Source organism: Brachypodium distachyon, chromosome 3 (genome assembly GCF_000005505.3).
Source record: "Brachypodium distachyon strain Bd21 chromosome 3, Brachypodium_distachyon_v3.0, whole genome shotgun sequence".
Lineage (NCBI taxonomy): Eukaryota > Viridiplantae > Streptophyta > Magnoliopsida > Poales > Poaceae > Brachypodium > Brachypodium distachyon.
The window spans coordinates 17,073,898-17,089,208 of record NC_016133.3 but is presented as its reverse complement, the minus strand read 5'-3'; the positions used below and the strand labels follow the sequence as shown (position 1 = coordinate 17,089,208).

The window sequence follows — 15,311 nt, the reverse complement described above, 5'->3', positions numbered from 1 at the left end:
GCCCATGCATCTCCACTTGGCTTTACCTACAAAACACGACAAATTATGCTCTTCCGAATTAACACCAATCGCTGTCCTTATCAATTTTATTTACCTTGCTCAACTAGAGAAGATGCATGTGATCGGTGGAAAGGGTCAGCAAGTTGGTGGTGTAATCACACGCTCTAGCAAGCAGTGGGTTGATCATCTTCCAGGGTGATCCATGGTCTGAGTTCATGAAACTTCACAGAATTCTCATGAAATTTCTTTAATTTGAAAATTCTGGAAGTAAAAAAGGTTATCAAAATCAAATAAATACTTACAATTTCTAAAGAAACAAGTCAAACACAAGAATTTGGCCCTCCAATCCCTTTCTTCCGCATGTCAGTTGATCACCTCACCACCACAAGCAAGCAAGGCGGCCACACTCCCCCCTTCCCCTCTTTTGCTTGCTCCAGCCCAAGTCCTCCATGTCCCCCGAACACCAACCTCGCCCCAATTAGCCACTAACCATAGGATCTGAGCACCAAGCAGGCGCTGCGAGCTGAGGTTTGTCGACCATGGCGCCCTAGGATTCGATTTCAAGAACCATGGGGGTTCACGGAGGGGAAGTGCCAAGAAGAGATAGGGGGGCGGTGAGGTGATGGAGGCGGCGGCGCCCGTCGAGCACCTGGGCTACGACCAGGTGCTCTCCATCCTGCGGCGCCTCCCCGCGGAGGCCGTGCTCTCCTTCGCCGCCACCTGCCGCGCCTTCCGCGCCTGGGCCTCCTCCGACGTGCTCTGGGAGGCGCTCTTCCGCCGCGACTGTGGGGGACGCGCCGCCGCCGCGCTCGCCGAGCGGCGCCGCGACCGGCCGTGGCGCCGCGTCTACGCCGATGTCGCCCGGCTCGGTGCCCTGTCCGCGCGAAGGCTCCGGGTGAAAGGCGTCTCGCCACGGCCTCGCGCGTCGCACTCGCTCAACCTCGTCGCCGGCTGGCTCGTCGTCTTCGGGGGTGGCTGCGAGGGAGGTAATTGTACTCGCGTAACTTCAGCAGTTTCTTTCTTGTTTGGAATTGCTTGTGTTTTTTCTGTAACTTGTATCAAAAAGAGGAGTTTGATCATTGGGGGTGGTACCGGAATCAAAACTTGCTCGGACTCTACAAATTATTTAGAGATCCTTATTGTGGTCTAGCTATCATTCTTAGTACTGTCAGAAGTCGTTAATTTAGGATGAGATCATATGGTTGCTTTGATTGTGTCAGATTAAGACAACAAATTGGAAGATGATCCCCATGGTAGTACGATCTATGATTTTTTTTTTACTTCGTTGGATTAATAATGACAAAACTTCCTGCAAAAAGAGATTAGTGACAAAACTTGTAACAATTGTTTTAAAAGAGCCACACTGCAGCTTAGTTCAGTAAATTATTATGCTGGAGGAACTTCTTGAGGACTTGGAGAGTATTACTTATAACGTTTTGCTATATCTAAGTTGACTGATTTTTAGTTAGAGATAAGTTAATTCTTCAACCGTTGGATATGATTTGTGCTTTAGGATTTGAAACGGATGATGAAAAAAAGAAGGGCAAAATGAGATCTAGATACTAATCCAATGGCTCTGATTCGTCAACTTAGATTTAAGCCTTTTATAAATGTAGCTCTGATCAAGACTATTTGACCTACTGCCGTGCTTATATAGCTCTGAGTAGTACAGAAATAATATGAAGTCCACTAAATTCTAGCTTATATAGCTTGAAGCCTTGAACAAATCTAAAACGTATAGGAATTACTAGAATGTAGGGGCAAATTGGTTCTAGTCAGCCAAGTTCCATTGGCGGTTGTAAATCCCTGAGAGATGCAAGTTGCAAAAGAAGACAAAATCAACACCAAAATTAGCTCCTTTGTGAATATTACCACCCTGTTCCTTCTTTCAAGGCATTTTCTCCCTAAACTGAGATATAGGGTCTATTGCTCTTGCTGGTGGCAGTCCATCTAGGTCTGTATGGGTGGACTTTGATATGTGCAGATCGCTTGGCACGTTGGCATGGTCGTTTCTTGGTCAAAGTTCTTCTACTTGGCACTAAGGGTGTTCAAAAAGGTTATATATAAACTATGTTACACAGTACGGGGATACGAGAAAACGGCATTTTGCAAAAATGCTGTTACGGGAATACGGCGAATATATTTAATTGGATTTACATCTTGCATTGTCTCCACGACCGGATGGAGTAGCAGCTGTGGCATATCGTGTAACATGAACCCACAAGGAAAATTTAGGATTGGTATACTAGTTCTCCTCCATATCATCAACAAAGTTACCGCCTATCCCTTTCACAGACCCAACAGCAGAAGATTGGGTGTTTGAAGTATGCCAGCTGTTTTTTAGAGTATCCCCGTTTTTGCATGTATCCTGCACGGGTATGGCAGGTTTGGTCCGTATCCCTGCAACATAGCATATAAACCCGTGAAAAACGGCATCATGCAGTCTAGTTCAGTTTCACTAATTGTAAAGACTATTAGAGAGATCATGGCAAGTTCTACCTACATGCATCAGTTAGTCAGTTACAGAGTAGTAGGAGTTGTAACGACGACTTCTGTCTTAGCATGAGAATAGATGTCAAAAGTACCCTATACAGGATATGACTACAAAATTTAATTTTTGCCCTTTCTAAAATTCTTAAGGTTTTAACAGGTGGTGTACCAAAGCAATAGTCACAGACATGCTGCACCGAGGCGAAAAATAAATATTGGGGGCTTAAATGAATTTTAAAAGCTTGATATGATTCATTGACTGCATGAGGCCAGTCCAGCTAATTTTATTATTTCGCTTGTTTTACTGATTAAATTTAATTTTCGCTGCTTGCTGTTTTCTTCTTCATGCTAGCCACTGTTTATTTAGATGCCAAGAGCAAAACAGAGAGCTCCAGAAACACATCAAAAGAAACAGAACAACTAAACCTAATGACCTCTTTTTAATTAAATCTAAACACCACATTATCTTTGCCTATGTTGGTTAATCGCCTTGTTTAGTAGGTTGGGCCGTTGGATATGATCTCCGTACCTTGGTGTGGTAGGTCTGGGAAATGTAAGTAGTATATTTACTACCCTTATGAATATGTAAATTAGTGTTGGCAGTCTGTTCACCTTCCCCCTCCCCTTACATGTTGGACCATCTTGAAATTTGGCAAAAACTTGTATGCCAAGCGGATATCCGCTGAGCCCAAATTTGGCAATTCAAATCTGCCCAAGAGTGTGGCAACAGTGGTTTTATGACTTGAGGCAATCTAATTTGTTGATCTGTAGCAAAACACAGGTATTATTATAGAATATAGTTTTGATTCGAGAGGATAACCTTCTGTGCTCAATATCTTTTGCAATTCATCGATCGCAACTCGCAAGTGTAGTGCTTGTGATATTGAGCAAAACTAGGTCTAGCCTAGCAAGTATGCAAAAACTGTCATATCACAAATAACACTTTGAAAGAGGTCTTTTCTCCTGTTAAATAATGTGGACGTTTCTGTTCAAGACTTCAAGTATTCTAATAGAAGTTTTCACTAAAGATGTTAATTGATGAAACAGCCGAATTTTATTCTGCGATTTTGTTTCAAGCTACCATTCTGTCAATACATGTTTAACTTAGTAAAAATGGTTGGTAAATGGTACTCCCTCCGATTCATATTAGTTGTCGAAATATTACATGTATCTAGACGCTTTTTAAGGTTTTAGGGAAAGATACATCCATATTTGGGCAAATGTGAGACAATTAATATGGATCGGAGGGAGTACCTTTAAATCTTTAATCATTAGCAATTTGAAGTTTCATTGGTTATGTTGTACCTATTATTGTGGAATTGTCTGCTTGCATTGAATTGGATACAGACAAGAAAGCATGGGCAAAAGTAACAGGTGCTATCACATAGGCAGATGATTATACCTGATACACTAGAAATGTCAAAGTTTAATCGAGCAACATTTCTGTTGCTGGAAATGGAACAGGGTGTGAGCCTTTTCTCTTTTTTTCTTTTTCCGTTGCTCATTTTGTTGATGGTGCGAGCTCCCCCTGGGATGAGATTACATCTACACACCTCTGATCACTAAACAAACTAGTCATATTAGTGATGCTTCTGACAAAGGTTTCTATTTTTAGCTATGATCCATTTTCTTTGTGGAATTATATTTGAAGTTTGCACCTTTTCTGTCTCTTTGTACATAAAAGAATGGTTGCATTACATTACCACTCTTTGTACAAATGTGCTATGCTTTAGTTTGTTCATATCCCTATCTTGTATGCTTTCTGATGTTCTCTGTTTCTCTAGTTAGGTCGCCATCTTGATGATATTTGGGCAACATATGTTGGAAATGGAGCTGGAAATAGATTGTCCAATATACTTAATTGGCAGCAATTGGCCTCTGGCACTCCAAGCGGCCGTTTTGGTCATTCATGCATTCTTGTTGGTGATGCACTAGTGCTGTTTGGTGGGATCAATGATCGTGGGCTGCGTTTGAATGACACATGGATAGGCCAAATCATTTGTGAAGAACCTTGCAGGATGAGGATCTCATGGAGACTGCTGGAGGTAGGCCCACTTGCACCATCTCCTCGTGGAGCTCATGCAGCCTGCTGCGTGGATGATAAATTCATTGTGATTCACGGTGGGATAGGGCTGAATGGAAGCCGGCTTGGTGATACATGGCTTCTTGATATCTCTGGTGGCCTTCAATCTGGCAGTTGGCGCCAAATGGGGGACACTGGACCTTTGCCGTCACCTCGTTCTGGCCATACTTTAACTTGGATTGGTGAGACACGCATGGTTCTTTTTGGTGGTAGAGGATCAGAATATGACGTGCTTAATGATGTCTGGCTGTTTGATATTGGTCATCATTTCCCACGATGGAAGGAGCTAAAGTATGATTTGTCTAGTGTTCTAGGTGAATTACCTTTTCCACGGGTTGGACATTCAGCAACACATCTCCTGGGAAGCAAGATCCTTGTATATGGTGGGGAGGACTCACAAAGGCGGCGCATGGATGATTTCTGGATCTTAGATGTGCCAGCTCTACTTCAGTTCGAGTCAGGTTCCAGGAAAATGGCAAAGAGGATGTGGAAAAAACTAAGGATTGACGGCCAATCCCCAAACTGCCGGTCCTTCCATGGGGCATGTGTAGATACTTCTGATTGCCGTGTGTATGTTTTTGGTGGAATGGTTGATGCACTTATCCATCCTGCAGAATCCTTGGGTTTGAGGTTTGATGGGCAGCTGTATCAAGTGGAGCTTGTTCTGCATCTGTAGAATCTGCATGTTTTTCACCTTTGAGTCTGAATTCTTAGGTTTACTGTTTAGATCCTAATAATGCTATATTGTGTAGTATTTCTTGTCACAACTAGTAGATAATAAATCTAAAGATCTCGCTCAAAATATTTAGATGATCAAGATCTCCACGTTGACATTTCGCCTGCCAGATTTTTGCCATTGTAATGATGCTGAAAACTGGCTACTGTCTGTCAAGTGCGTATAGGTGAACCTGTCACTGATCTGTGAAAGGAACAGTGATGTGATGTTATTTTCGCCACTAAGAATGAGTTTGCCTGCGTATGGGTTCAAATTGACATCCTTCATCAGATGCATATATTTCCAAAGAATGCCGGCCGATACCATCTTGTAAGGATTGCGATTACTTTAGCTTGATGGCTGCTCATATGCTGTGAAGAGAAGGTTTTTGTTTTTGTCGGTGATAATCTATAATCTAGAATGACATAATCGACGATTGCTAGGGACCATCTGGAGCTGCTCTTGATCTTTGCATCAAAATGAGTCTGACGGTGCGCAGTCAGTAAATTAAAGAATAGGTAAGATTAACGCAATGGCCACACAACTATTTAAAAACGTTTGCCTCATTCCAGCAAAGCCGACCAAGTCACCGTAACTGAGATCAATGCAAAATCAGTCTTTATCTGCTGAGTAGACACCCCATGATTGCTCGCCTCGAAGGAACATACTTCAACAGAAATGGAGGACTCCGAACCAAACTTGAACTTCAAATCCATCCCAGAATCAATGTTGACAGCAACCACAGAGCTCCGTAAAACACTTGATTCACCACCAATGTTGCCATCGAAGAGACAAATTTCTTCATTCAATCTATTGAGGATACAACCAAGAGACAATTTGAAACTGCATTTCACTTCTGATATGGAAACTTCTACAGTTCCTTGAACAGCGCTTTCAAGACGCAAAAAAGTTAAGTCGACAGCGCCAGAATCTCCATTAATGCGTCTTGTTATCGTGCGACGATTCCATGTACCCGTGTCGTCTATGGATGATAGACCATCAATCAACTGTAGATCATCTTTTTCTTGTTGACCTGTCTTGATCTTCATGTCATACTCAATGAAAACACTGTCATACATATGTATCGCTCGCTTAGGGCCATTCATGTTGATGAGAGCACCCTGCAGAATTAGTTATTTAATAGCTTCTAATAAATAAATAAAGAAACATATAAAGCTAAATACTCTCGCCTTGACCTACTTTGTTAAGAATATACTCCCTCTGTTTCTAAATTCATATCGTTGTTTAGTTCAAATTTGTACTAAACAATGACAAGATCCTAAATTCTTGTCGTTGTTTTACTACAAATTTGAACTAAACAACGATATGAATTTAGGAATGGAGGATTTTGTCGTTGTTTTAGACAAATTTGAACTAAACAATATGAATTTAGGAATGGAGGGAGTATAACTTAATTTCATAGTTTACAACTGGTTTCCTAGTGAATCACACTTTACAGTACAAACTTAGCATAGCAATGGTTCTACACAAAATGGAAGTATTATTTTGGTACTTTTGGACAAATCAATCACTAGGAAAAATCATAATAATGATGTAAAAAGATTTAAGTGGTTGTAGGCTGCCATATAGAGTATGTATAACTGAATCTCATCCACCCTATGCATGTAATAAGTTTGACCGTGAAACAAGTGCAGTTAAGTATGGATGTGCACCTGCTCCACGATGATGGGATCATCTCTGCTAAAGTTGACGACATAATTAAGCAATCGATCCAAACCATCCCGTACTGCTATGTATCCATACAACTCCACAGAGCCACTATCCACAGGAATATTTGCCAACTTTAATGAGAAAACCTGCAGCATGTTACTAGGTGCATGGAATATACAAACTCCATCGCGCAACAAGCAACGACTTGTGGGTTCTGAATGCATCTTTGCCTCCAACCGAGCTTCATATAAGATTAGAAAGTTATACTGTTATTTCAAATTAATACATTAAACTATATTTGTTCTACGAAAAGTAAACATGCTGCTTGAGGACACCATGGCCCTATTGGAATATTTCACTTTTATCTAAGCGTACACTACTACCCATGTTCTTTTAACTAGGAATTTGCAATCTCAAATTGGTTTCTGTTTTAGGAAAGACAAACAAAGGTAAAGTAGTATTAATACTATCTCAGAAAGGAAAAAGTCCATTCGTGCTCCCAAACTATTTCATAACCAATTGTATACTTCCTGGTTCACTTTACCCCCGAGCAGTGGCGGACTCAAGTTTTCAAAATTGGGTGAAAAATAGTGTATTTTCAACATTGGGTGGGCAAATACACTACAATTTATTATTTTCTCTAATTTTTTTAGATTTTTTACTTATGATAAAAGGATTTTCAAATTTATTGGGTGGGGCGGACCCCACCCAATCAGACGGCTGGGTCTGCCCCTGCCCCAAGAATTACTAATACAGGTCATTGCACCCATTGATGGAATATTTCTTTTCTTTCACTTTCTAAAATCCTTTTTCATGACTGTTTCCATAGGTTGGGAGCACCTAAACATTTTTACCATTTTGGATACCAAAATACTTGCCAAAAAAACGAAAAGTTATGAACATATTCCTAGAGAATGACACCATCTATCACCTGACCAAATAGCAATGTAAAACTTATAAAGAACAAAATCATAATATCATCCTGGTGTGAATTAAACCGTTTTTTTTTGTAACTGGCTGAGATATAATAATGCCCAATGAATCACAACCTAAACTATGATTAAGGCCAATGGCTCAAGCTGCAATTTCATCAAGGCAACCATTAGCTGCCTCTCTACTTTTGCAAATAACCCACAGCAACCCCTGAGTAACATTTGACAGGTTATCATTTTATCGATGGCAAGGCAGCAGCATTGAAGTAGTAACAGTAAATGAAATAAAGCAAAATTAACCTCAGGATTTGAACAGGGAATACGTCAAATTGACTAAAAACAAATAAAAAGTAGAAAACAGATGCTGATCACTTACTCTCACTTCGGTCTGAGGCATCAAATTGTTTATTCCATATACTCCTGTATATAGAACCATCACGGTGGCTGCTATTTGATAATATATTGAGAGGATATACACGTTTGATGGGGTAATAGTTCATTTGTTCGTCATCACTGAGCATGATTACATGCTTGGTTACGCCCCACCTTTGTATGTTCTTCGTGCCTTGGGTGACGGCAGAGTGATCATTGGCAGAAGAGATGAGCAGAGACAGGTCATCTTTTACTTCTTTGGTGCTCGCCATGTTACGAGATCCATGAGGAATTCTGTCCACAAAGAGCATTGAAAAGCTATTCTCAGCATCCGACGCAAATAAGACATACCATCATTCAGGATAGAAATCGTAATGGGTCTGAAATCGATTTCAATTTTCTTTGAACATTTTTTTCCCTCTGTTTTGGGAATCATATCGGGATTTACTACTAAGAATATTAGACGTAAAATTTAGCATCGGAACAAGAAAACACACCTGAAAACACGACGAACATGGGCGCTGGCGGGTGGGAATCCTCGTGGCGCAAGCGCTGGTGGAGGCGGAGCACGGGCCATGAGAGATAGGAGAGGTCGCAACGGAGAGGAGAAGCAGCGCATTGGGACAGTAGATCGATATGAAGGCGCTGGCGGCGGCCGCGTCAGGACAACTAGGGTTCGGTCAGAAAGAATGGTGCGGGTTGAAAATTTATAGGTGGCCGAAGGGCCGGCCCAGGCCCCGGCACGGCCCGACTCTCGTGTCCAGTTCTTTTCGGTTTTCTGGACCAGCTTTTCCAAAAAGCTACCCGGCTCCTCCGTCGAGCTCCGTCTCGCCGTCATCCTCCTCCTTCGAGCTCCACGTGCTACCGCGGCCATGGCGGTAGGGGACGGAAGTGGCGGCGCCGAGAGGAGCATGGGAATCGGCGGCCATGGTAGTTGGAGCTGGCCCCGACCTCCTCAATCGATGGGGATTGGGCCTTGGGGGATGGCGCTGGACTCAGATCAGGGTCGGGGTGGAGTCCTCGATGCAGATCGGGAACAGCGTAGGCCTTCGGGAGGAGGGAAGGGCAGGCCAGCAAGGGCTGGGCCAGAAAGGCGATAGTTGGGCCGGCGCGCTAGGCCAGAAAGAGAAGAAAGGATGAGATGTGTTGCTTGATTTTTTTTAATAGAAAACTTAAAGGCCGTGCCGTGGTGGCCTTCGGGCTCAAGGCTGAGCCTCAGGCACTATGCTGTTTGTATTGGTCCCACCGGTTTGTAGCTTGCCCACGTCCCCTCAGTTCCCACCTCCTTCTCTTTGCATGCGCCATGCAAGAACGGTGTGCGAACAGAAAACAGAGGACTGCTTTCTCATTGGTTAGCTCGGTAGCACACGGATTAGTGCGCGTGGCACATTGTTTGCTCACGGGAAATTTTGGAGGGAACAGCTAAGCCGATTAGCCGTCAACAAATATTGAGAAATTTGAAACTGGTCGTGTCCTATGAATAGCATCTCTTTCATCAAGTGAAAATCTAATTCTACTCATCCTTGCTCCATCTTTCCTTCTTCCATGCGCTAGCACGAGGACCACTCTATTTTCTCTGCTTTTGTTCATGACTGACTTGGATCTTAACTAACCGATCAACTAGGATGGGGCAGAAGAGTATGAGGTGAAGTTGAGGATTTGAGTTATGACTGATGAAGAATGAGAAGGAGAGGACGACGTCGCTGGCCGCACCGGGCCCCGTCTCCTCGAGCTCGCCGGCCGCGGGAATGGAGTCCTGGGCGTCGCCCGCCGCGGCGGCACCCCCTCCCCCCCCCCCCCCCCCGCTCGAGCTCGCCGGCGTCGCCGGCCGTGACAGCCCACCACTCGCGACGAACGGCTCGAGCATGTTGGTCGCGGCAAAGGAATCCATGGCGGTGGCGATCATCAAGCGGAGCAGCACGCCCGTGAGCATCGTGCGGGCCGCGGCAAAGGAATCCGTGGCGTCGGCGGGCGCTGCAGAGGCAGCCCACGCCTCGGGCTCGTTGGCAGCAGAAGCTTCTCGCCGGGCTCACGCTCGGGTACGCCGGAGCATGCTAGACGTGGTGGAGATCATCAAGCGCAGCAGCACCTCGGCGAGCCTTGTTCTGGACGCGGCAACGGAATTCATGGCGCATGGCTCGGGCTCAACAGCAGCAGAAGCTTCTCATCTGGCTCAAGCTCGACCACGCCGGAACGCGCCGGCAGCGGCAGCGCGAGGCTCGTGCTTGCCGGCCGTGGCTTCATGCCTGTTCGCCGCGGGCGTGGACGCACCCGGCCGGGACGGGTCTGTTTGGATTGCATCCTGAGGAGTGCCTGACCTGGCCTGATGGTAGCCGGACCTGTACATGCAACATGTTTGGTTAGTGCCAGGCCAGGCAGCATATGCCTGTGTCAGGCCAACAAAAGTGGTGGCCTGAGTCCGGCTGTTGTTAGTGCTCGTATGTGCCTGACCAGGCAGCAAAATTTCTCAGGCATCTTGTTCAGGCATCTAACCAAACAGGCCCAGTGCTGCGGACGCGGTGTACCAGCCATAGAAGTCGTGGTCAACAACGAAGAGGAGCACGCGAGCGAATACGGCCACGCCGACGAGCAGTGCGCCGGAGAACACGGCGACGCCGAGTCGCCGACGACCATGGCCATGCAGACGCGGAGCACACCTATCACGATGGCCATGCAGACGACGAGTACGGAGGAGATCACGGCGACGCCGAGGACCATGGCCATGCAGACGAGGAGCACACCCACCACGATAGCCATGCAGACGACGAGCACGCCCATCACGATGGCCATGCAGATCACGACGAGCACGCCCCTCACATGCACTGGACGCCCATGACATCGCGCACGCCGCTTCCATCGCACGTCACCACGGCTGCGAGCTGTGTCGCTAAGCATGCCACCTCCATTGCCTCCGCACCCATGCAAGTAGCAGAGATGGCGAGCTCCACTATCACAAAACAGTGTATATGTGACGAGTCTGAAACTGATGACCCCTTATCAGGAACAGGCGTAGTACGCCCTCCATTGATGACCACTCATGAGTGACGGGCGTATCCACGCCCCTCATTGATGACGCCTCATCACTAACGGGCACGCAGGACCCGTCACTGATGACCACTAATCAGTAACAGGCGCGGGTGGCCCGTAACTAATGGTTTATGTGAAAAACAACAAAATTCACAAAAACACATATCAGTGGCGGGCTTTAAATATAGGCCTCCCATTGATGACTCCTGGAGGCATTTGAAGAGTGAAAAAAATCATAACTAATTCATAGAAAATAAAAAATATGTGATTCTTTTTGCTAACGTCTTATTTTTTCTTACTTAACATGATGAAACAATAATATCATGTGTTAGAATTTTAAAAATGAACGATGTAGTACAATATTTTCATTTCCCATAGTTGAACTTAGTTAATTTTAAGCGAAATGACCAAAGTTTTGTCCATTCCTATGCCATAGTTCATTATAATGTATCAAGTTTTTGTACAAGTGTGCATCTTGTTATGACAAACTCTATTTCTAAAGAGATTTGCAAATTTTTGGTTATATAAACTTATTTTCCATTTTCCAAATGCAAAGAATGGGGTAATTCAAATTTGAACTAAGTGTGTGATATGTCATATTTCATAATTATGCATCCATTTTTTGCACAAAGATTAATTTTACCGTGCCAAACAATGTTGCCAAAGAGATTTTTAAGTAAAATGAGGATTTCTCCATTTTCTAAATGCAAAATTGACGTATTTTGTGGAGCAAGTACAATTAATATGTTTCAAAATCCCCATATGTACATACTTATAAACCAGTTTGGTGGTATTGAATACTTGTGTGTCTTATACTGAAAATGAAGAAAATACAAAAATTTATATCCATCACTAGCGGTTTTTCCTATCCAGCCCGCCACTGATGGAAACAAAACACAATCAACGTGTTGCGTTCTGATTGGCTGAGGCAGCGGAGGCACGGATCAGTGACGTGGCACCTCCCCCATGCACTTCTTCCTATCTCGCTATCTCTCACGCACGCACCAAGCAGCACCAATCTCCCCATCTCCCTCGATCTCCTCCCTTTTCTTTCCTCTCCCCGTCTCCCCCAATCTCCTTCCTCTTCTTTCCTCACCTGCGCATGGAGGAGGAGCAGCGGCCGCCGCTGCCCAGATGGAGACCGCCGCCAGACCCGCGCCCCACCCTCCTCCAACTCCTCTGCCGAGCCCCTCCGTCGGCCCCGCGGCCTCCTCGACTAGCGCGTGGAGGAGCAGCGGCGGCCCGTGGCGCCTGGAGGAGCAGCTGTCGGCCCCAACGCCGGATCCGACCGCCACGACACTGGATCCGGCCGCCGTCGCCAGTAATCTCCGAGGTAATCTCAGTTGGTTCTCTCTCTCTCTGTTGGTTCTCTCTCTCTCTATGTTGGTTCTCTCTCTCTTGCGGAGCAGCAGCAGGCGGTGCCGTGGAGCCGTGGCCGGCAACGCCGTGGAGGTGAGGCCTCCCGACGCCTCCGTATCCGGCCGCCCGGCCCCTCATGTTTCTCTCCTCTCTCTCTCTCTCTCGTGCAGGGCAGCAGATCGTCGTCGCCGTGGAGAGAAGGCCGGTGCTGTCATCGACTTCCATGCGGCGGCCGTGGATCCTCGCACATCCGCCCACTGTACGGGTGGAGTCTCGCCGCCGTGGAGTGGCTATGGAGTCTCCCCGCCGTGGATTAGGGATTTGATACATCGGACAGGCTGCCATGTTAAACACATCACTGGCAGGAAGTTAGTGGCGCGGTACTGATAAGCTTTTTCAATTACAGTGCTCTGTCGTCATCGCTTGAGTCCATCGGCACCCACTGGATGCGCTCGCCAAGCTGAGAGTTGCAAGACCTGCCGTGTAGGCCGTGGCCGTGGCCGAGCCCACGCGCGACCTCCGCAAGATGGCCGCACACACCGCCTAGCCCGTGCATCCATTTGGCATGCATGTCCATGCCGAGGTGGCGTGCGCCGTCATCGACCTTGCTGCACGTGCGGCCAAGTCCACGCGTCGTATCGCCGTGCATGTCCTCGCTGAGTCCGCACACGTCGTCGTTGAGACCGCACGCACGGCCCTCACTGTGCTGGTCGCCTTCTTCCTCGCAGCCGACGGAGAGCTCGCTGCCGAGTCCGTGGGAGCCGTGGCCAAGCCCGTGTGCGCTGCCCGTGATCGTGCCGTGGCCAACCCCGCGCACGCCGTCGTCCAGCGGCTCGTCGTCCAGCAAGTCCAGTCCGATGGAGCGCGCGCCGCCCTCACTGAGCCCGTGCGCCTCGTCTTCTTCCTCACTGCCAACAGAGAGCTCGCGGTCGAGTTCGTGCACGCCGCCGTGGCCGAGCCCGCGCGGCTCGTCGCCGTGGCTGCCGCGCGGGTCCCAGAGCTCGCTGCGACGGACACGTCTTCCTCCACCTAGGAGCTTCTCTTGTTCTTCAGTGTCTTCTTCCTCGCTGCAGACGTAGAGCTCGTCGACGCCATCGTCTTGGCTCTGCCCCTAGATTGAAAGGTCCTGGTATTCGCCGTCATCGGTCTCCTCGTCGGAGTGGTTGCCATGCATACCAACGGCGAGCGAACTCATCCTCCACAGACGGAAGACAAGAGCCCTCTTCGATTTCTCATCCCGCATCTCCACCTTTCTCTTCTCACCAGCCATCTCGTTTGGTGTTCTGGGCTTGGAAAATGGAGGCGGAGGAAGCGAGGTGTACAGGAAGGAGTCGTACTACTCGGGAGTAAGAGGATAGGAGATTTAGGGGAAAGAATCTATATACAGTAAAAAAAAAGAGTTGATTGTGTTGGAAAATTAAGCAATTCCAAGAATAACAATTCTAGAGTATAGATCATGACGACAGTAGCAACTAGCAGATGCATTTCAAAAATATTAGAAGTATTAAACAGCCCAACGAACAGCAATATGAATTCGCAGATCATAACTAAACAACAGATCGAATCACAATGTACGTACTGTTGCGGTGGAGAGGAAGCCGTTGCTGTTTCGTTCGCTTGACGAAGTTGTTGACGAAGAAGACGGCGGCGCGTCGCGCACCCGCCGAACCGGGAAGGCAGACGACTCGTGGTTGCAGGAAAGCGAGCAGTCGCGCGGAGCGCTTCCCAAAAACCTTATTCGCCCTCTCCCGTACAGGATCGCAAAGGCGAAAGGTTCTGGAGACCTGCTCTCCCGATCGATGGTGCACGCCGGCGCTCGGGATGGAGTAGACTACGACGACGGCGCAAAAGCGAGAGACAGGCGAAACCCTAGCGCGGTTGTGTTGCGTACAGATCTGAGAGACGGGCGGTTGTATATATAGTCACGCAGGTATAGGTCGGTTCGGTTTAGAAAACCTGAACCGACTCCACAAAACCTGCACGCGTCCGTAACAGATTTCAAAAATACCTTGCGCGCGTGACAAAAAGATAATAGGCCCGGCTCGAACTCGAAATCGATCCATGAAACGCGGCGCGCGCGCGTCGTGATGAGGCGAGCGGAGGAGGAGGAGGAGCGTGCGTGGGGATTTCCCTTGCTCACTTGCTCAATAGGTGAGAAACAACATCCCTTATATGTTGGTCTCACTCACTCTAAATTAGCAAGGTGGGACTATTCCCTTCCCACTCCCCTAATCCCACTTCATGAATGGGCCTTTGAGATTTTTTCAGAATTTATTAAAATTGGGCTTGGCCTAATCAGGCTCACAACTCAAATTCTAACAATCCCCCACCAGATCTCAAATACCCATTTAGAGATTACCTGTTCTCGCTACTTGTTTATATACTAGTGTTTCAGCAGAGACTGTTAAGTTGAACTTCTACCTAGAACTTTAAGTTACATCCATCCACACTCACAATGGACTAAGTCTTGAATTGCAAGCTGGCGTGAAATAGATTTCACTCAAAGTCAACCAGTACTGGGCTATCAGTAATCTACCTCGCGGGTGGAGCATATGTGTCGTACTTCGTGGTCTCTTCATGAGTTACTAGAGATCACCCAAATCTCATAGACTGCGACGTTAGACAGTCGGACTCATATAGGTGTGTTCTTTCAAGAATATTC

At 46.7% G+C, this 15,311-nt stretch overlaps 3 protein-coding genes across 3 annotated transcripts; 2 read left to right on the top strand and 1 right to left on the bottom strand.

The window, feature by feature from the left end:
• The first annotated feature begins 195 nt into the window (after positions 1-195).
• LOC100845609 (F-box/kelch-repeat protein At1g51550) lies at positions 196-5,566 on the top strand. The gene is made up of 2 exons (XM_003573532.4): positions 196-986; positions 4,279-5,566. Exons 1-2 carry the CDS (start codon positions 623-625, stop codon positions 5,247-5,249), a joined length of 1,335 nt encoding a protein of 444 aa, XP_003573580.1. The 5' UTR covers positions 196-622; the 3' UTR covers positions 5,250-5,566.
• Positions 5,567-5,590: 24 nt separating this feature from the next.
• LOC100840741 lies at positions 5,591-11,053 on the bottom strand. The gene is made up of 4 exons (XM_003571511.3): positions 10,839-11,053; positions 8,268-8,557; positions 6,962-7,200; positions 5,591-6,409 (listed from the first exon to the last, which is right to left on the bottom strand). The coding sequence occupies exons 1-4, from the start codon at positions 11,051-11,053 to the stop codon at positions 5,852-5,854; spliced, it is 1,302 nt and encodes a 433-aa protein (XP_003571559.1). The 3' UTR covers positions 5,591-5,851.
• A 1,231-nt stretch (positions 11,054-12,284) lies between these two features.
• Positions 12,285-14,112, top strand: LOC106866318. The gene is made up of 2 exons (XM_014900246.2): positions 12,285-12,623; positions 12,820-14,112. The coding sequence occupies exon 2, from the start codon at positions 13,215-13,217 to the stop codon at positions 13,680-13,682; it is 468 nt and encodes a 155-aa protein (XP_014755732.1). The 5' UTR covers positions 12,285-12,623; positions 12,820-13,214; the 3' UTR covers positions 13,683-14,112.
• Positions 14,113-15,311: the final 1,199 nt, after the last annotated feature.

What these genes read in the sequence shown, in the direction of transcription:
- LOC100845609 (XM_003573532.4), top strand. Translation starts at nt 623, where the DNA reads ATGGAGGCGGCGGCGCCCGTCGAGCACCTGGGCTACGACCAGGTGCTC. An exon ending in CGGGGGTGGCTGCGAGGGAG is followed by an intron (nt 987 to 4,278) that starts GTAATTGTACTC and finishes TTCTCTAGTTAG; the next exon opens with GTCGCCATCTTGATGATATT.
- LOC100840741 (XM_003571511.3), bottom strand. Translation starts at nt 11,053, where the DNA reads ATGGCCATCGTGATGGGCGTGCTCGTCGTCTGCATGGCTATCGTGGTG. An exon ending in CACTGCTCGTCGGCGTGGCC is followed by an intron (nt 8,558 to 10,838) that starts GTATTCGCTCGC and finishes CTTTGTGGACAG; the next exon opens with AATTCCTCATGGATCTCGTA. An exon ending in ATCCCATCATCGTGGAGCAG is followed by an intron (nt 6,410 to 6,961) that starts GTGCACATCCAT and finishes CTAATTCTGCAG; the next exon opens with GGTGCTCTCATCAACATGAA.
- LOC106866318 (XM_014900246.2), top strand. Translation starts at nt 13,215, where the DNA reads ATGCATGTCCATGCCGAGGTGGCGTGCGCCGTCATCGACCTTGCTGCA.